The sequence below is a fragment of the Monodon monoceros genome, unplaced genomic scaffold, assembly GCF_005190385.1.
Source record: "Monodon monoceros isolate NGI ecotype Baffin Bay Population unplaced genomic scaffold, NGI_Narwhal_1 Super_Scaffold_18, whole genome shotgun sequence".
NCBI classification, from domain to species: Eukaryota; Metazoa; Chordata; class Mammalia; order Artiodactyla; family Monodontidae; genus Monodon; species Monodon monoceros.
In genome coordinates this window covers 73,915,663-73,936,782 of record NW_021703774.1, presented here as the reverse complement: position 1 = coordinate 73,936,782, position 21,120 = coordinate 73,915,663, and the positions used below count along the sequence as shown (strand labels likewise).

At 43.2% G+C, this 21,120-nt stretch overlaps 2 protein-coding genes across 2 annotated transcripts; one reads left to right on the top strand and one right to left on the bottom strand.

Annotated features, from left to right (window-relative positions):
* Positions 1-745: 745 nt before the first annotated feature.
* Positions 746-21,035, bottom strand: LOC114897891. Its single transcript, XM_029226949.1, has 4 exons — positions 20,163-21,035; positions 19,760-19,922; positions 6,085-6,207; positions 746-1,161 (listed from the first exon to the last, which is right to left on the bottom strand). Exons 1-4 carry the CDS (start codon positions 20,721-20,723, stop codon positions 746-748), a joined length of 1,263 nt encoding a protein of 420 aa, XP_029082782.1. The 5' UTR covers positions 20,724-21,035.
* On the top strand, positions 5,993-6,383 carry LOC114898810 (histone H4). The gene has a single exon (XM_029228896.1). The coding sequence runs from the start codon at positions 5,993-5,995 to the stop codon at positions 6,302-6,304; it is 312 nt and encodes a 103-aa protein (XP_029084729.1). The 3' UTR covers positions 6,305-6,383.
* Positions 21,036-21,120: the final 85 nt, after the last annotated feature.

Here is a 21,120-nt window from a genome sequence, read left to right as displayed (position 1 = left end):
ATCTGAAGTGCCAGCTAAAGACAAGTTAACTTTCTCATTTTTGCATCATTTTACTCCTCTGTACTATGTGGAAGTTTGATTACGGTTTTTGCAACAATACCTCAGCCCACATTTTATTTTATTTTTTTTCGCGGTTTGCGCCTCCTGTCTTATGCAACGAGGAAGATGGGTTCTTACACATCTCGGGACTCTTGCCCCCATTTAGTTGAAATCCCGAGTAACTACTTGGGGACCGAGGATTTTATCTAACATCCGGCCTAGTTCTAGTAACTGTACAATCGGGCTGAAAACCCAGATTGCCATCCCAACAGTTATCACATAATGACGGCCTTCTAAAGTATCACTTAATTTCAGTATTCAGATTTGTGCTAACGTTTTGTACTAGCACTTTGGAACGCGTTACAAACGACTGGTAGAACATATTCTATCCTCTTGCAAAGTTTAGCAAGGTTGGCGCTCTGGACTAAGAAATCAAGCCAGCAAATAAAAGCAGTACTTGACCGACACGACCCAGACCTTGCCTCTGGTGGTCCCTCTAGCGTCTGTCTGCCTTAATTCCATAACCTCACCACCCAGCACGTGCGAGACTCCCCGACCCACTTTACCCTTAACACTTGTGCATTAGGAACTCACCAAGCTTAAAGCTGGTGAGTTCCTGTTGCTCTTTATGAAAACAGCTGCTCTTTATGAAAAGGTCGGTGGCTCTGAAAAGAGCCTTTAAATCGTCTAGCTTAAAACGTGTGCCTTAAGCCCGCTCCCCGCGGATGCGGCGGGCCAGCTGGATGTCTTTGGGCATGATGGTCACGCGCTTGGCGTGGATAGCGCACAAGTTCGTGTCTTCAAACAGCCCCACCAGATAGGCCTCGCTCGCCTCTTGCAGCGCCATCACGGCCGAGCTCTGGAAGCGCAGGTCGGTTTTGAAGTCCTGCGCGATCTCGCGCACTAGCCGCTGGAAGGGCAGCTTGCGGATCAGCAGCTCGGTCGATTTCTGGTAGCGCCGGATCTCCCGCAGGGCCACGGTGCCCGGCCGGTAGCGGTGCGGCTTCTTGACGCCGCCGGTGGCCGGCGCGCTCTTGCGGGCCGCCTTGGTGGCCAGCTGCTTCCGCGGGGCCTTGCCACCGGTCGACTTCCGAGCAGTCTGCTTCGTACGCGCCATGCTACCTCACTGGTTTTACTCACCAGCTCGTAGGCAGTCATATTTATAGACATAGCCTCGTCTTGATTGGGCCAGAAAAACTAGGAATTTCCGAAAATGTAATCTCATTGGCTAGAAATCAATCCTATTTATTGGGCAGAAGATTGTTATGCTAATCTTTTATAACCTCCCCTTTCCAGTACTTTTCTATAATCTTATCGATCACAGATTTTTCTTTTCAGACCTTTTCTTTAAACTGCTGTAACGTTTGTAAGAGCAATTTATGAAGTGTTTTTACACGCTTGGGATTTATATATTAGCAGGTTCTTTCGAAATGCAAGCATGCCCTAGGTTTCAGCCTGCATTTCCACTTCCTAGTTACTGTAACTCCTCTCCCATAGCTAACATTTATTTAGCTTCTGACACCGAGCTAAGCAAGTCAGAGTTACATTATGACTGAGGTTCAACAAAATATGTGGTTGAAGGAACCAAAAACTAAACTTAACGTTTACGTGATTCGGATCTCCGCCAAAGCTGTGTGCTGACTGGTACCAATTTACAGAGTAGAGCCTTCAGCCTTTTCCCCTTGGAATGCGGTTTCCTCCTCCTCAATCCATCAATGGCTAATTTGGTCCTATAGATGGAACGCTTTAAGTAACGGACGATAAGACCAGAAATATTAATTTCTCCTTTACAATGGTGAAGAGTTTTAAATAAAGTTGCTTATCAGTCAGATTTAAATTTGAAGTGTCAAAGCAAATAAATTTTTCGTTGATTACTGAGTTGCTAGCATATTTTCTTCAATAAAGTGTTTTCTAACGCTTAACGTTTCATATCTTTTCTATTCTCGGTAAGGAAATTGAAGATCCTTTGCCTTTTATTTCATATGCTTTGAAGAATTTCTCGGAAAATTACATGTAATAAAACAGCAGTTACCAATGCTTTAAATTGTAATAACTGACATAAAAACTTTTACTCGTATGCTTATTTGATTAAAAAAAATTATTGCATCCAAATCTTATAAAAACTCAAGCCTGAGAAACAAAAGCAGCCCCCAAGAGGCTCAAAACTTACCTCTATGGTCTCAGTATGAATGACCATCTTCCTGAAGTCAAAATAAAATAAAAGTGATTTTGAAAGGATTTCCTGAACGTTAAACACAAGGTAGAAACTTATCTTTATAACAATCTGGGATGTATGGCTGCCTTAGAAGTCACCTTTAATAAGAGAATTCTGATTCATATTAGAAGTCTCCTTAGGCAGCAGCAATCTCCTGCTCTAGGGAGAAGAGCTAAACTGTCAGCGCAAAAGTGTAGCTGATGTGAACAACTGTTACCTCCTCCTGTGGTGGTTTTGTAATAATGTCTTACATATACAGAGCACTACTCAGTATTGTAAAACTCTCTACATACACTATCTCATTTAATCCCAACTCTGTGAAATAGATGTTATTTTCCTCATTTTACAGATAAATAAACTGAGTCTCAGAGAAGTTATGGCTCATCCTGGATAAGCAACAAGGCCTGTGTAATATTCTAAAGCAAAAGAATGAAATTATAATGGATTTCCAGTTTCATCAGGCTTGGGGTATATTTTAAAGCACTGAAGAATCTTCACAACATACGATCGAATTACTCAACTGAACTATTCCCATCAGAAGAGGAAACTACCCCAGGGCAGGTGTCGATGACAGCCCAAATCTGCCCAACCATATGACACATTTCTTTGAAATGTTCTTTTTTTTTTTTTTTCCTTTAATGTATGCACTCTTGGCCAAGCTGTATGGATGTGTTCATTTAAACAAGAAAAAGATTCTCAAGCTATTTATATAGAATCTAACAGTAATGGGACTTATATTACCTTTATAATGTAGAGAATAAGAAAATTCCAAGAGTCTTCCTCTGGCTTAATAAAGAAATTGAATAAGAATTTCTACTCAAGAACAGTGATGCCAATTTAAATATTAACTCCGGGGCAACAAATCAAATAAGATAATCAGAATAGTATATCATTATGGGTCATAGGTAACATTTCTCTGAATATAACAATCTGATATATGGTTGCCTTAGAAGTCACCTTTAATAACAGAATTCTGATTCATATTAGTTCAACTTCGCCTATTCTCCACATTGGACAGAGTGATACTCCTGTGAGCATTCTCAATACACCACTTTATCAGAAGCAAGTTTATAATAAAGAAGAACCTCTGCTTTGCTGCAGCTGTGAGGAAGAGGGAATATTTCTCTCCTTTAATATTTCTGAAGTTTCTTTCATCAGAAATAATAAGAATCTGCAGTTTTGAGACAGCACTGAAATTTCACTATTTAGTACTGACGAGGGGAAGAAAACAGGGATGAGAAGCTTAAATTTTACCATAGGGAATAAACAGGCAAGAGAAAATGTTAGTAAGTGAATTATTAGGCATATAATGTTTTGTATGCGCATGTGTTTCTTTTTAATACAAAAGTAATGAACTAAATTAAAATATATGTTTCAGGAAGGCAGTTTGTGTTTAGTTTTTGACTTCAAGAACTGCCAGGGCTTCAATTATCCCATTTTGAGACTGAATCTTTGGTTTGTGGGTTAGTCAGGCCATGTGCCTGCTTCCCTTTCATTTTGAGTAGCTTGCAGCCCTAGACCAAATTGAGAAGCCATGATTTTGAGCATTTTTCTTACCCCATTCTGAACTAAACTCATTCCCCCAACATCCTACTCATTGATTAAACACTTCCTCTTTTCTACCAGTCCTTAACACTACTGCCTGTACTGTACAGTGAGGGGTTGTGTAGGGGAGGAAGATTTTTCCTTGACCCCCTTAGGGTCCCTGGCTGGGTCTGAAAATTAACAAAGACAGATTAACAGGAAAGAGGGGTCAGGTAGGCCTCTTAGGGAGAGTAAATGATTTTTAGGAAAGATGAATGGACCCGTAGAATAGATGGGAGGTATGATAGTTTGTAAAGTTTGAGTTTGGTGTTGACTTCTCGTCTCCTCTCCTGTGACAAGAGTCAATCTTCCCTGGTTGATGAAACCACCTGGGGACGGGATTTCTGTCAATTGGGTTCCTTTCCAAGGATCTGTCTTTAGGCAGATGAGGGGAGTTCAAAGAAACTCTGTCCCTGCATTTGCTGTTTTTCAAAGTATTACTGCTCAAAATAATCAATACACGAAAGCAGCATATTTTGAGGTAGCATGTCCTGAATTCCTACAGTCATGTTTTGGGGTGGCATATGCTACTACCCTTCAACATCTATTGTGAATTCCAGGGTGTTGATTTAGGCATGTGATGCATGGTGGCACCATCCAAAGAGCGGAGAGAGAACCCCATTCTTATGGGGTGGGGGGAGGAGAATATATTCCCTCAGCCCCCACGAGAGTCATACCTTGGAGATTTTAAGTTTAAACATTTTGATTTTGGGAGATTTTGAGTTTAAAATGACTAAAGAACACCCAGGAGAATCTACATGTCTGGAGCCTAGAAGTTTGGATAGAGATATAGATTTAAGATTCATTAGCATATAGAAGGTTGAGCTGAAAGAAGGAACATAAGTTGGTTTTTGTTGTCGTTGTTATTTTTTTTAAACATCAAAAATAAATAATTATTTCTGACGCAGAAACCATATCTCCTCCTGTATTCTACAGAAGGCCCTGGTAATGAGCGTGTTATCAGTAGAATCCCGATTTCATAAGGAAGTTTCTGGTAATGACTCAATATGGAGCAGATGTCCTCTTGTGAAACCCAATCCAGCAAACTTTGCTAGCTCCATGTAGGGCCTCAATTTGGGCACTGAATTCTGGCTGAAAACAAGGGTTGGATTTAGAGGATCTGTAGAAACGAAGGTACAGAGGCTCTTCAGTCTTCTTTCTATATATATTGCTTCTTTCAGCAGAGCTTTGCATGACAGTGAGTTGGATTCACTGACCTCCATGTTAGAAATCTTGCAGTATACAGACCAATTTTCCTAGGATCTGAGTTCTCCTAGATGAGGTGAAATTCCATGCCTCATATCAACAAAACAGAGACGAGACTCGGGAATTACAGCGCTCTCCCTGCTTCCGCCTCCACGCACATCCAAGGTGCCGCTGCTCTTGAGATCGCCTACTGGGTCTGTCAGGCTAATTGTGGGAACCGCCTTTGCTGCAGTTTTATGTAACCGTGGTTCCGAAGCCTGGGATCCTTCTGTCGGTGTTGTACACGGCGCTGGTGCTCTGTTCTCCTTTCCGTTTCTGGATTCCATTTGCTCTTCCTCTGGTCATCTCCACTATTCCTTTCTTCCTAGCCTAAATTTAATGCCTTCTGGGGGAACACGGGGAGAGAGACAGAGGCGAAAACAGCAACGGGATCCGGAAGCTGGGATCCGAATTCTCCCGGGGACTCTGGCAAATAGATCTTTTAAAAGACTGGAGCCCGAGAGGGGAGGGGCAATATAAGAGTTAGGGGATTAAGAGATACAAACTACTATATATAAAATAAATAAGCTAGAAGAATATATCGTACCGCACAGAGAATGTAACTGGTATTTTATAATACCTAAACGGAGTCTAATTTATAAAAATATTGAATCGCTGCCGATACACTTGAAACTGATATAAAATTGTAAATCAACTATACTTCAAAAATAGACAAGTTAAATAAATAAATAAAAATAAACGGTGAGAGTCCGTTGAAGGGAGCTGTGGAGGGTGAGGGAGGGATAGGGAAACAGCAGAAAAGAAATGACGAACTGTCGAGGGGGTTGGGCCCATTTAGACAGCTTCCCGCCCGCGCGCTTTCGGTTTTCAATCTGGTCCGCTACTCTTGTATATCAGGGGAAAAGCCGACCTTGCTTGTCTCAAAGGTGTTTTCAGACCTCGTCCGCTATGTCTGGAAGAGGGAAGGGCGGCAAAGGCTTGGGCAAGGGTGGCGCTAAGCGCCACCGCAAGGTTTTGAGAGATAACATCCAAGGCATCACCAAGCCCGCCATCCGGCGTCTTGCTCGGCGCGGGGGTGTCAAGCGCATCTCCGGCCTCATTTACGAAGAGACCCGAGGTGTGTTGAAGGTGTTCCTGGAGAATGTCATTCGGGACGCGGTCACCTACACGGAGCACGCCAAGCGCAAGACGGTCACTGCCATGGACGTGGTGTACGCGCTCAAACGGCAGGGACGCACCCTGTATGGCTTCGGAGGTTAAGCTGCAGCTTCTGTGCTACGTGACAATCCAAAGGCCCTTTTTAGGGCCAACCACCCAGTCATCAGAAGAGCTAGACACTTGCCTGAAGTATAGGTAACTTTGAATTTGGGGGTTGGTTAGTAGTGGGATCAGGAGTCTAGGAGGTACCGATGCCCAAAAGTGCTAACAGCCCTGAAAACCCGAGTCACTTACCAAAAGCTGCCTTTCACTTGCCTGCGTCAATTTTTGCTAGCCTGAAAGGCTATACGTGCCCCAGATTTAAAGCATTTTTCAGTTTGCTTTTGGGCGTGTATCATTTGTAATCGTTGGACCAGACTGTGGAAAGTGGTGTGTGTGGGTTTCACTTACCAGGTCTACAGTGAGGGAGTGGGCTGGGCGGCTTAACGCTGTGCGCACATTGGGTAATTGTTTCATTACAGTCTGCTCAATTGGAAAGGTGCAAAAGCACTAGCAAAACCAAATCCAGTCACCAACCATTCAAAACTGAAACAAATATAGGTTGTTAGACCAGAGATGAGCTCATTAATACAATACTTAAGTACATCTGGAAATTATCTGGCTAGTGTATGGAAAGTGTTTTTGGTTTCCTGTGTTTTTGGTGTTAAAGGCCCCTCACAATTATCTGCTGAGGGTAGGGCCTGTGCGTGCACGCGTACGCTACATTTAAGGGAGAATTTAGTTTATGAGGTTTGTCTTTCAGTGATAACATTACAAAGAGACAAATGCAGAAGCAACTATGTGTGAACCTTATATAAAATCTGAGCAAACTATATAACCTTAATGTGAAAGCAAGTCTTCAAGAAGCAGTTCGGGTATGTGACTTTTCCATTAGGGCCTGTTGTAGCCTAGAGTAAGAGACCGGCAGAAACATACCCACCATCAATACAGAAAGCACAATTTAATTTTTGACAAGGCAAAAGTAAATTCTCCTTTATATATATATATATATATATATATATATACATGAAGCCATTCTCTATACTATCACTTCTAAATCGCCTTGATTTGAATTGAAATGTAGGTCCACGCTTCTGGTCCTTAAACCTAATTATAGTTTTGCAGCTATTACATTTGCAAGTAAAAGATTTTTTTTAGTGTTCTATCTAGGCTTATGATTTTACAGCTAAATTTGGCTTGTATGTAGCCAAGAAAAAAATTCTACAGAAGAAATTTTGTCAGCTCCCAAAAGATAAGCCAGCTATTGCATTATTGGTCTCCACACTTGGCAGCTCTCATTAGCATCAAACACTTGGTGAGCTAGTTTTAAAACATGGTGCTTAGCAATGGAGATGCCAGAAAGTCAAAGCATGTGAGACTTGCCTGTAATAGCTTATTATCAGAATAGGGGATAAAAATAATACATACATACATACATATACATACATACATACTAACATACACAGCCCAAAAGTACATGGTGGCACATATTCGGTATGACGAGAAATGTAGCCGATGATTACTATAGGAGTCAACACTACAGAAGTCACTGGCTGATGGGAAATGAGCAAGCTTGGCTGTGGAGGTGGGGCTTGTGTCAGACTGTTAAGAAAGAACCGACGGACTTCCCTGGTGGTCCAGTGGTTAAGACTCGGCGCTCCAATGCAGGGGGTCTGGGTTCGATCCCTGGTCAGGGAACTAGATCCCACATGCTGCAACTAAGACCCGGCACGGCCAAATAAATAAATAAATAAATATAAAAAAAAAAAAAAAGAAGGAACTAAATGCCTGGTATCCTATTAAGAGATACAGTAAAGGGGAGGGGGAGGATCAGGGGGTGAGAGGCAAGAATAACATTTGTGACGATGTCCAAGTGAGAAATAAATAAGAGGATTCAATGGTCAAGATGTTTCAGCTTCCCTTTAAATTAAAATCTCAACTGCAACTGATGGCATTTGTATTTCAAATATCACTGTGATTTTTTTTTTTAACTTTAAAGGCAATGCAGATTGAATATATCTGATCCTCACTGAGATACTCTGGAGAAGGAGATATCAAAAGTTTGAAAAGAAACCAAAGAATAAAGGAAGGGGGTGGGGGAACATGTCCATTATCTAAACTAGTGGTTCTCAAAGTGTGGTCTCTAGTCTAGGAACATCAGATCACCTGGGACTTGTTAGAAATGCAAAATCTTGGACTCACTCCAGACCTATTGCATGAGAAACTCTGGGAGGTGAGAGCTAGCAATTTGTATTTTAAGAAACCTTTCAGTTGATTCTGAAACACATTAAAGTTTGAGAATGACTGATCTAGGTAACAGTTTTTCTTTAAATCAAACAAAAATATTTAGAATCTGAGTTTATATTACCCTAATTTTTTACCATAATGTTAAATTTCGCTTTCTTTGATGGAAAAGAAAAACATTAGGTGAATGATCCTAATAAAATTTTGTAGGACAAAATATTACAGGAGGAAAAAGTTAAAATAGCTTATTTCCTAAAAGCATTTGGGGCAAAAAAGAAGTATCAATAAAAAATGTAGTTAGCTTGTTTTACTAAATATTATTGGTTTGTGGGGGTTTTTTTTTGAATATTATTTTATTTATTCTTTTATACAGCAGGTTCCTATTAGTTATCCATTTTATACATATTAGTGTATACATGTCAATCCCAATCTCCCAGTTCATCACACCACCACCCCACCCCCGCCGCTTTCCCCCCGGCTGTCCATACGTTTGCTCTCTACTGGTTTGTGTTTTTGACAGTATTGAATTTTGTAATCAGTGGATATGTTTCTTTTATTTATTCCTAAATTTCTCCAAGATCTTGTCCTTTAACCATTAATTATACATCTTCTTTACAGCGATTTTAATAGTGATCCCTGTTCCCACCTCGTCTACTCCACTAAATACGATTATAATAGGACATGACCGAATCCTCTGTTAGCCATATCCAGACTGTGAATATTGCCAAATTACAGTATATGCATTATGCATGTTTTTGTGTTAATAAATGGCTTTTTTGTTGTTGTTCTTAACTATCTGTAACAGTGAGGAATTAATGCTCTGATTTCCTTTTTTGTTTTGCTTGTTTGTTTTTTAATTTTATCTTATTTGGCCGTGCTGCAGGGCATGTGGGATCTCAATTCCCCTACCAGGGATTGAACCCGTGTCCCCTGCATTGGGAACACAGAGTCTTAACCACTGGACCGCCAGGGAAGTCCCAATGCTCTGATTTGCTAACAAAATAATTTCCTTCCCATTTCTACCCCTGAGTGGCTCAAATACTCTCTGTAAGCCACCCCTGGCTGCCAAGTCTTTCCTTTCCTGGGTGAATTCAAGACTTCCACTAGGATATATATATACAAATGATTCTTGCCCAGTCTGCATGTCTACTTCCATTACCATGGTCATAGAGGCACTTAAGTGTCCCATTGGCTAATCAGACTTCACAATGGACCAGTCTGAAGTCTTACCTTTCCTTTCCAGGCTCCCTGTTTCTCTGAATAGCAGCATTATGGTCTAGAAGACTGGATGCTCCTGTCATCTTTCACAACATTCTTATTTGCTTCCTTTGAAACCTTTTACTCTGAACTTTATATTCTATCTATTGATGAACATGTTATTTCTCTACTTGAGCCAAAAGGATAGAATTATCCTTAATGCAGAATATTACTAGTATATATAAATATGTATGGATGTATAGAGAATTATCAGGAAGAATGTTCACAAAAATTTGAGTGATTTATGGATGTTGGTTTTTGTTATATTCGTTGAACATTTTGAATTGTTTCGTTGTCTTAAAATAAGAATGTACAATTCCCCCCACCCCAGACAATCAGAAGATATAGATAGATAGATTGATAGATAGATAGATAGATAGACAGATGATACATAGATGTGAAGATAGTCTAGGCTATATGAACCATGGCAAATCCTAACTTTGCCAAAGTTCAATTTTCTCATATGAGTGGCCACCAGCTCTTCATTTCCTTTCTACCACCTCACAACGCAATAAGACTGAATGCAATAACTTCCCAACCATTAAACACAAAATCCAAGTAGCAAAGGAAGAGAAGAGGGGGGAAAAATCAATCAAAGAAACACAAATCCAAAATCAAAACCTGACTGAGGAAAATTCAATAGTGAATTCACAAAGTTTAGCCCTGAGCAGGGATTCTGATTGGTTGGAGAGGGCCCACGGCCTTAAGAAAGAAACTTTGCAATATCAGGAAACACTTAACATTTTGCTCATCCTGTCTAAGAGGGACCATGAGATTCAGAACTAAATAACAAACTGACCAAATCTAATTGCTAATGTCCAGAGTCAGTTATACCAAAACTTTTAGATTGGAAGCTTACAGTTTAGCAATACCTATCAAAAAAAACCCTTCAGATATACTGAAAATGTACCCCAATTATATGCACAAGGATAATAAGTTGTAACAGTGTTTTTAGTGGCAAAAATCTGGAAAATACTTAAATATTAATTAATATGAGTCTGAGTAAATAAATTAAGAAATATCCATTATGTGAAAGCTGTGCATCCTTTAAAAAGAATAAAGCAGATTGATTCAAAGGCACTTTTATATCTGTAAGGGTTGAGATAGAAGGACTTCATATATATATATATCTCAAGGTCACACCCCTTGCTTTTTTCACTTTTATATTTATATATATATATGTATATATATATATATATATACTTTTTTCACTTATAGATAAAATATATTTTTAAGGAAAAAGAAAACAAAGGGCAGGATAGTGTGTCTTCTGTGTAAATTGTCTTAAAGGAATATTGGTAAATAAATAGAACTGTATTGGTAAATAAATAGAACATTTTTCTGGAAGTACATATTAGAAATCTGTAACAGTTATTACCATTATGAAGAGGAAATAAAGTAGGAGACTGGGAAGAGGAGGATTTTACTTTTCATTTTATTCCTTTCTATACTGTTGGATTCTCTCTCAAGGAAAGTATCACTTTTAGTGTGTGTGTGTGTATGTGTGTGTGTATCAACAGAAGTAATCTAGAGAGTAGGATTATGAGCCACTTTGTTTTTCCTTTGTAAGTCTTTATTATAAAAAACACTCAATGTTTTCAAAATATAGGAAGGGGGATAAACCATCTCAAAATGGCTAGCATAGTGCCTGGCACATGGCAGACAATAAATATTAGTTAAATCTTAAAAAATAGAGTTTTATGAATTGAAAAGGAAGAGAATTCGCTAAAAAGAATTCAATTTTATAAATTGAAAAGGAAAAGAATTCACTACACATATGTCTATTTTTCAGCAGGCAATCCTCTGGGGGATTTTCCATACCAGTCCTTTGGTTTTTTTAGTTAATGAGGCCTGATGATAGGTCTGCTTCTCAGCTGGGCTCACCACACCCTAAAGAGATGAATCTTGGAGAACCTTGAAATCAGGCAGAGGAGATTAGACACAGTAGAATAGAGCCTGGAGATCTCTGTTGATTCTTGAGCAAGTTGAGAGTGATATTTTGGGAAGGTTAGTCTGGCTGAGGTGTGCAAGGTGGACTGAAGGGGGCAGAGAATTAGAAATTGAGTTAGGAGGCTGTTGCAAGCCTTATAGGGCCCTGGACAAGAATAGTGGCAGCAGGATTGAAGGAGAAAAATAGATGGAGATGGAAGGAGGCACAGTAGCCTCTGGTTTCTCTAACCATGAAGTGGCCATTGGCGTTGAATTTAGGTACCACTCTTTGATTTGAATTAATTTTTATTTTTTTTAATTTAGTTACTTTTAATTAATTAATTTATGTCTGCGTTGGGTCTTCGTTGCTGCGTGCGGGCTTCCTCTGGTTGCGGCAAGCGGGGGCTACTCTTCGTTGCAGTGGACGTGCTTCTCATTGCGGTGGCTTCTCTCTTTGCGGAGCATGGGCTCTGGGCATGGTCTTCAGTAGTTGTGGCACGAGGGTTCAGTGGATGTGGCTCGCAGGCTCTAGAGCGCAGGCTCAGTAGCTGTGGCGCACGGGCTTAGTTGCTCCGCGGCATGTGGGATCTTCCCGGACCAGGGCTCGAACCCGTGTCCCCTGCATTGGCAGGTGGATTCTTAAACCACTGTGCCACCAGGGAAGTCCCTGAATTAACTTTTAAACAAGAGAATAATGAGTAATAGTTCCCATTTATTGAATAGCTACTATGTACCATTTATATTGTTTGCATAGTTTTCAAATCTTCAAACAACCCCAAAAGGTAGTTATCCCCATTTTCAAAGCAAGAAACTGACGTTCATGCAGTTTAAATAACTTGGCATTCTCTGATACATTACGATGCTCCTGAATCTTACTAAAATATTTGCCTAAAATTTGAAAACCCCAAATAATCTGAGGATCTTTAATACATTTGCTACATTTATTTAATAGAACCATATAATATTGATTCTGGAAAAGACCCAAGAAATCATCTGATCCAATGTCCTCATGATATTTTTCCTCTGCTTTTAGGACAAAACTCTACTCTATCTTCCCTTCCCCACCAGATCCCTAAGTGGTGGAGATTCCTGAGAGGCCCCTTCTTTGATCTCCCTATAAGCTCTTCCCAGGCACTCCCACTGGTTCCTCTAGCTCCTCTGGGCAAATAGGAAAATCCAGCTGGTCTCTAGCTCCGCCTCCCGATCCACAATCCCAGCTGCCGGAAGGACATGGCCACTTGCTTCTGCCTGGTGCCAGCTCTGACCCAGTGTGGCCTGAATGCTTCAGCAGCTACCCATCCCAGCCTGCCTATTCCTGTGATGGTGGCCTCATCCTCCCAGTCGCTCAGGCAGGGAGGTCTCGAGACACCTTTGATTACTTTTTGCCATAACCACCTCCTTCTATCCCCATCCAGGTTCAGGCAATCTTCTACCTGCAATAACATCAAAACTTTCCCTCCAGTCCATTGCTGTGGCTGCTTGCCTTGTTCTCCTCACGCTCAGCACCTCTCATCTGCTACACCCCTGAGGCCTGGGACTTGGCCGCTGCTCATTTCTGACTCCTTTGCACCCCCACTACGGATTAACCCTCTGTGTACACAGCCCTGATTATGTTACCCACCTGCTTACCGCATTGCCCCGTTTGGGCGTTCCCCACTTTTCTTACTCTCTTGTCCCCATTTCCCTATCTTTTCCCCATCACCCCCCACAGAAAACCATTCTACTATGTTTAAAGTATCTTTTAATTTCTATGTGTGATTGTAAAATCTATTAATTTTTAAAATTTTCATAAATAATATTCTATTAGATCTCATTTCCTTATTTCTCTCAGAACTATGTTTTTAAGATCTGTCCTTATTGTTGTGTCCATATAATCCACTGTCTCTTACTGCTGCAGAGCGCTCCATGGAGTGTGTCTACCACATTTTCTCTATCAACTCTTCCAGTGATGAATGCCCACGTTGTTTCTGATGTTCCGTCATTCTTGTCATGGTCTCTGATAGACCTGTGTGAGAATTTCTTTTGGATGAATACCTACAAACAGAGCTGCTGGTTCCCATGATGTGTAACCTTAATTGGCCTAAGAAGTACCAGGCTGCTCTCCAGAATGGCTGCCCCAGGTCACACCCCACCAGCTGAGCACCAACCACCTAAGCCCTCCATCCTGGCCAACCCTTAGCATTATTCAACTTTCCATGACTGGCCAGAGTATCGAGTATAAAGTGATTATCTCATTATTGCTTTAATTTGCCTTTCTCTGATTACTAGTATTTATGAGCATCTCTACATATGTATGTTAATTTTGTTGTTTCCTCTTCTATAATCCCTCCCCCTACACTGTTTACAGAGTAAAATTTACCCCCTCCCCAGTTTGGCATTCAAGACCCCCAGTAAGCCGGCCTCAAAATCTCAACCCTGAAAAGTCATTTCCCATTTCTGGCCTTGGACCCTGTGGACCAGCCACCACTCACAATTCTCCTTGTCTTTCTCTTGAACCCCACCTCAAGTTGTCCTACAAGAAGAGCTCCGTGGATCCCTCGGTTAAAACTGACCTTCCAGATAATTCATCTGCACCTTTCTCCACTGCCTACCACGGCTTGCCTTCGTTATAGTGCATGTCTTCTCACAGAGCCTAAGGACCTGGTTCCCATTTCTGCAAACTCATATAAATGCTTCCAGCTATGAACAGTTGCCAGGCTTCTTGTTTATTTATTTATTTATTTAGGCTGCACCAAGTCTTAGTTGTGGCATTCAGGACCTTTTTAGTTGCAGCATGGGGACTCTTAGTTGCAGCATGCATGTGGGATCTATTTCCCCAACCAGGAATCTAACCCAGACCCCTTGCATTGGGAGCGTGGAGTTTTACCCACTGGGCCACCAGGGAAGTCCCAGCCAGGCTTCTTGTTGAACAAAACAGTAAGAATTTTTAAATTTGAGTGATGATTTTACTTTATTCTTTGTAATTTTCTCTATTGCAGTGGTTTTCAGTTGCAGGTTGTAACCCATGAGCAGGTGATAAAATCAATTTAGAGAATGGGAACCAGTATCTTTTATTAATGAAACAGAATAGGGTTGAAAATATCAAGGTGCATCCCAAACCAAAAAAATATCCTTTTGTATAACTTGTTTCAATTTTTTAGATATGTGTGAATGTGCAGCAGGTAGTAATATAAAATTATATCTTTCTATAGTTTGGAGTCAGCAGAAATCAGAGCTACTATAGATATATAGTGATAGTGTATCTCTACATGTAATTATTGTGTGTGTTTTTCTTCTGACACAATGAATCTAATACAAAAAGAAAACATAAGACCCAGGCTCAAGTTCCACATCTGCTGTCTTCCAGCTGTATGACCCACGTTCCCAGGTGTCTCTCCCTCAGCAGCTTTAGTTTCTTCAGCTATTCAACAGAAATTTTAAACGCCCTTCTTCCCATCCTGGGATACTGTGAAATTGAATGAGAGTGAAAGATGAGCCATAAGCCATCTAGGGACCTGGGTATTCTTACTTCCTGGGGCGCACAGTCTAGAAGCTGGCTGTGTGTTGAAAATTATTCACCAATTTGTATGTGTGTGTGCCTGTCATTCTTTTTTCTATGACATGATTATAACTGTGACTTACATCAATTCACATTAATGCCACTAATATTTACATCACTGATATTAATGATGCTACTAATACTGATTTATGACCATATGTAAGGTTCTGTTCTAAGCACTTTGTATGGGCTGTATTATCTCTTTTCATCCTCACAGCAATCCTGAAGTGGGTGCAATTGGATCCTGTTTTACATACGAGGAAATGGAGATCGCAGTCTTTTCTCTTTGCAGCCTTTTCCTGGTTAAGGGTCAGGAGCCCTGGCCCTACGCTGTAAGGGGTCTCAGGTATCAGCCCCAGTTCATTGCAGTGAGGACCCTAGACTTCTGTTTCCCAACCCCTTTCTCTCCTCTACTATCCTTCCTCCCCTTCTTACTGCTCTTTATACATACTTCACTCTCTGCTCCTGACCACATCCCAATCCCATACCATATCCCCAAAAATCCTGTCAGTAGGGCTGAATCTGATGTCTTTGTGGGTATAGAAACAGACACTCCTCCCCAGATGCTCTGCATTCAGGAACAGACTGGGGGCACTGGCGGGAATGTAGCTCAGTGAACTCTTCTCTCAGTTCCTGTCACCAGGAGCAGGCTGTCTGGGACTGTGGTCATTCATGGGCAAGGGGTACCTGGGCTTTCCAGGCACCCTGCCACAGACAGTTTCCTGCTCCCATGTTCTGGGACCCCCCCCCAAGGACTTTGGAAGTTCTTCCCAGATATCCAGTCCAGGCCAGCTCTTGATCTGTAACTTCAAGTACTCCAAGAACTGGGAGCATCTTCTGCTCAGCTCCCTCATATAAGACAAAGAGTTGAAGACCAGGAGAACTGGTCCCTCATCAAGCATTTCTTGACCACCTATGGTGTTCCAGGCACTGCTTGGGTGCTGGTGCCACAGAGATGAACAAGGACCAGTCCTCATCCTGAGGAATGATGCCAGCCTAATGCCAAGAGTAGGGAATAGGAAGGGGTGTTAGGATAGGATGAGGGAGAAGCAAGGAGGAGGGCCTAAAGAGATAAAAGCAAAGAGGAGAAAGGGAAGAAAGGATGAGCAGGGATTCTCAGGGTTACCTAAAAAGGGGAGGACATTCTGGAGAGAAGAAATGGAGTGTGTGAAGACATTGTATACTTGGGGATTGCAGTTGTTCTGAGGGGCTAGAACCTTCTGTTCAGTTGGCAGTGCACCTGAAACCTGGGGAGGCTCTGGGAAATACCAGGAACTAGATGTGTATTAAAATAATTTTTATTGGGATTTTTAAATTTAATAACTATTAATAGAGTAACTAAAAGTAATTGAATACTTATTCTGGATCAGACACTGTGCTAGCTACTTTATAGGAACTGTCACTTTTAATATTTCCAACAACATTATTAGCAAGATACTGTTGTCCCCATTTTACAAATGGGAAAATGAGGCCTACAGAGATTTACTTGCTGAAGTCAGATACCTGTTATATGGGCGAGACCAGGATTCAAACTCAGGTTTGTCTAACTCCAGAGTCCCTACCAGTTATTAACCTGTACTGCTCTGACTGCCATGCAGAGGAAGGTGAACTTTATTCTGAAGGGAATAGAGAGGGAGGCAGAAAATTTTTAAGAATGAAAGTGACAGGCTAAAAAAAAAATGCATTTTAAAAAAGACAGCTCTCACACAGAGTGTATGCTTAGTAGCAAAGCAGAGTCAAGTCTGAATATTTAATCCTCTAGAACAGAGCTGGTGAGGCTGTCAGTTAAGACAGGGACCATAGATGGATGGAGAGAGGGTAATAGACTTGAAAGTCAGGTAGAGAATTTGATAATACTTGCTGACCCATGAAATTTGGACAAATGAGAAAAAAAAGGAACTGCTGACCTGAACAGATGGGGGAGAGGGAGTGAAGGTGCCTTTCAGTTAAGATGGGGAATATAGGAGGGGAAAAATAGCTTTGGGAAGCAAGATGATGCAGTTTTGGAAAGAAGCTGAGTTTGAAGTGCCTATTATCCATCCAGAAGGACCTGGCCATCAGGCAGTTAGAAATATTGGTGTAGAGCTCAGGACAGGGGTCTCAGAAGATACCAATTTGGGAGCACTTGACAGAGAGCAGAGATATGGAAAGTAGGGAAGCCGTGATATCACTTTAGTTTCAAGGAGAGAAGAAAAAAAAAACAGCCAAGGTCAGCATGGGTGAAACAACCAGAAATATTGATGCGGCCTGGAAGAGAAAGAGAACATGAGAAGGCTGAGATGAGGACCTGGAGAAGGAGAAGGATGATCAGGAGAGGGTGTGAACCCGAAGGCCAAGTCCTCTTCCAAGGAAGCAAAGGTAGAATCAACAGGGCATGTAGTTTCTCTCTGCACACACCCATGCACCTGTCCCCCACTACCCTCACTAAGGCAGAATTAAACCTGAACAAATACTGTTTTTCTATTCCTAAAAATCCCAGGTTTGGGGCAGACTTTCCCTGAAACCAATCTAACCACATAGAACCTAATCACTAAAGGAAAAGCATTTATTTACCTTGCCCTTAATTTTCCTTTAACTCTCAATCTGAGAGTAGAGAATGATTTAAGTACAGAAATGATTAAATGTTAAAACTTACATTTTAAATTGTTCTCTTGCATTGATGAATTTCTTTTTTTTTTTTTTTTTTTTTTTGATGAATTTCTTTTATGCTGGTCTCCCAAACAAATAGATTTGAAAGATTGCTGTGAGGGTAGGCCTCTACAGTGACAGGAACACAAAATTTTATGCTATTCCTGACTGGATATCAAAAATGCCAGGGCTGGTGGCGCAGTGGTTGAGAGTCCGCCTGCCGATGCAGGGGACACGGGTTCGTGCCCTGGTCCGGGAAGATCACACATGCCGCGGAGCGGCTGGACCCGTGAGCCATGGCCACTTAGGCTGTGCGTCCGGAGCCTGTGCTCTGCAACGGGAGAGGCCACAACAGTGAGAGGCCCGCGTACTGCAAAAAAAAAAAAAAAAAAAAAAAAAAGAAGTGCCACTAAACTTCCCTTGAGATTCATACAGAAAGACTTCCTGGATGTTAAGGGTGCCCAGACTGGTAAAATAAAGCAATGTGATCTCAGAGGCAGGCAGAGGATGTGGAGCACCGACACTTGACACGAAATTGCAGTTTTCTGGGGTCTGCTCAGCTGCTCCTGAACCTGAGATGCCAGACAAGTCACTCACCAGAGAACCTCAAGCTGTACCTCAGAGAGCCCTATGTCTGTATGTCCCTGAAAGTTTTACCATGAGGATGGATGAGATGACGGGTGCAAAGTTGGTGCCCCACACACCCCTTGAATTCACTACTTCTTAACTCAGAGTACAGACCCAGGCCCTGGATCCACCCTGCATTGGGGGCCTAAGCAGGTAATAAGGGTCTAGGCAGAGACCCAGAGGCATGCTCTGGAAATTGCTGTGACCCTGGAGCAGAAACACACTGCAACCTGTAGCAGGAGGGGCCGCAGTCCCTACACTGCTCCCCCCTTTTCTGACACATCTCAAAAGACATAACTAAAGCTTAAAAAACAAACAAACAAAAAGTAAATATCCTTCCTTTTCCCTCTGCCTTCTGTGAATTCTCACTGATCTCTATAATGAATGCTTTTAACCTGGCACTGTGCTGAGACAAAGCAGAAAACATAAGTCTTGGCCTTTTCCAAGTTCAGATAAGTGACTGAGAAGGTGAAGAAGAGGTGTCACCTAAGACTTGTACAGCCTTTGTATCTGAGCTCTGTGGAGATGGGCTCTACAAGACCTTGCCCCACGCCACTGCCCACTAGAGGCCTTGCACTTCCACCTCCCAAATGGTACAAGAATCATTTCTAAGGCCTCCATTCTCACTATTTCCTAACAGTGGGTAACTTCCTCTCCCCAATGGAGGACCATGTTCTGCCTGTTTGATCTCTTCCCCAAACTTGAACTCTGAGCCCCACTTCTGTTCTTTTGCTGAGTAATCCAAAACCTGGGGACCAACTTCCCACATGTCTGAATAAAACATGTAGAGACACTACCAAGTCTGGGAAGAGAATCCAAACACAGGTTGAAGCTTTTAGAGATTACTTCGCAAAGTACAGTGAGTCTCACTGTGAACTCGGCAGAAAAGGAGCAATATGTTTAACGCCCAGATCACGAAAGTGGGCTTAGGACCTGTACAAACACCCTTCCATCCAACCCCCGGGTTTTGATTAGAAGCAGAGGTTGGGAGTGAGGCCCCAAATTACCGACACTTGAACCCCAGAAATACCACACTTTCCCCAGCAGAAACGGGGCGGGACCGACCGAGATTGCGATTTCCCTCCGGAGCCCGAGAGCCACGCGGGGCGGGGCCCTTTCCGGCGGGGGTGAGGAAGTCAGACCTGCGCGCGGCTCTCAGCTGCCTGAAGGCCAGCCCCCGCGCGCTCAAACCCGATGAATCCTGAGCGTCCCCTAGTGACTCCGCCAGGACTAACACCCCCCACCCCCCCCACTCCCCTACCCCCACCCCCCCTCCCCCACCCGGGACAGATTACAGTCCTGGGCCAAGGTCGAGTACGAAGACGTCCTAGAAGAGCCCGACCCTACGGGAGGACCCGTGGCTGCCTCCAAGAAGCGAAACTGGGCGCCCTGGCCGCGCCCAAGAACGCAGCGGCAAGCTCGCCAGGCCAGAGAATCCGACCGACCAAACTCAAAGATCTTCACACCCCGGAAGGCGGCCAGCAAGCAGGGGACTAGGCCGGATACCTAGGCTTTCTTTAGCCTATCTGTTGGAGCCAAACGCTCTGCCCGCTCTAACAGCCTCTCCCCCCGGGCGTATGCGAGGGCCCGCCGGGAGAGCACGGCCAAGTGGCACAGCTTCTTCCAAGTGCAGTTGTGGGTGGCTCTGAAAAGAGCCTTTGGATATGATGGAACCTCGAGCCGAGCGCACACTTAAGCCCGCTCCCCGCGGATGCGGCGGGCCAGCTGGATGTCTTTGGGCATGATGGTCACGCGCTTGGCGTGGATAGCACACAGGTTCGTGTCTTCAAACAGCCCCACCAGATAGGCCTCGCTCGCCTCCTGCAGCGCCATCACGGCCGAGCTCTGGAAGCGCAGGTCAGTCTTGAAGTCCTGCGCGATCTCGCGCACTAGCCGCTGGAAGGGCAGCTTGCGGATCAGCAGCTCGGTCGATTTCTGGTAGCGCCGGATCTCCCGCAGGGCCACGGTGCCCGGCCGGTAGCGGTGCGGCTTCTTGACGCCGCCGGTGGCCGGCGCGCTCTTGCGGGCCGCCTTGGTGGCCAGCTGCTTCCGCGGGGCCTTGCCACCGGTCGACTTGCGGGCAGTCTGCTTTGTACGGGCCATAGCGAACCGAGGCACAAGCTCACCAGCGAAGCGATACACAAGGACAGGAACCGGGATCAGCCCACCGCAGCGGTCTTTATAGGCACAGTCTTTTCCCGATTGGGCGGGACAATAATTGAAAGTCCCGCGCTGGCTGTCCATTGGTTGTGACGTCATCGGCACTAGCGCCACTGATTGGCTTGGGCAGAATCCCCCCCTACCCCTGTCCACCCGCCTCCCTTTCTACTTTCCAGTTTGCCAACAGTTTTCCCTGCCTTGTTTTTCCTTTCTTTCAGGGTGAGAGTTAGTTTTGAGCGCAACTGTGTCAGAATGTTCCTCCTCAGCCCTTCGCTCCCTTGGAACGCGCTACCCGCGAAACCCTCTTTCTACGCTTTCTAGCTCCCGAATTGAACCTCAACCTTCTGTTTGGCCCCGCCGCCCCGCCGCCCCGCCGCCCCCGGAACGCCTTGTTGCCTTCTCAGAGCCCCCTAGCTTAGTTGGCATGACGGATCGTTGGGGGGTTTTTGTTTTGTTTTGTTTTCGCCTTTCGGTGCTTTTCGGATCGGAAAGTTAT

Bases quoted from the DNA above. Each gene is read 5' to 3' on its own strand.
- LOC114898810 (XM_029228896.1), top strand. From the start codon at position 5,993: ATGTCTGGAAGAGGGAAGGGCGGCAAAGGCTTGGGCAAGGGTGGCGCT.
- LOC114897891 (XM_029226949.1), bottom strand. From the start codon at position 20,723: ATGACGTCACAACCAATGGACAGCCAGCGCGGGACTTTCAATTATTGT. The intron at 19,923-20,162 runs GCTTAAGTGTGC...CGGGGTGTGAAG, and splicing joins GCCGCATCCGCGGGGAGCGG to ATCTTTGAGTTTGGTCGGTC. The intron at 1,162-6,084 runs GTGATGCCTTGG...AAAACCAGTGAG, and splicing joins GACGCCGGATGGCGGGCTTG to GTAGCATGGCGCGTACGAAG.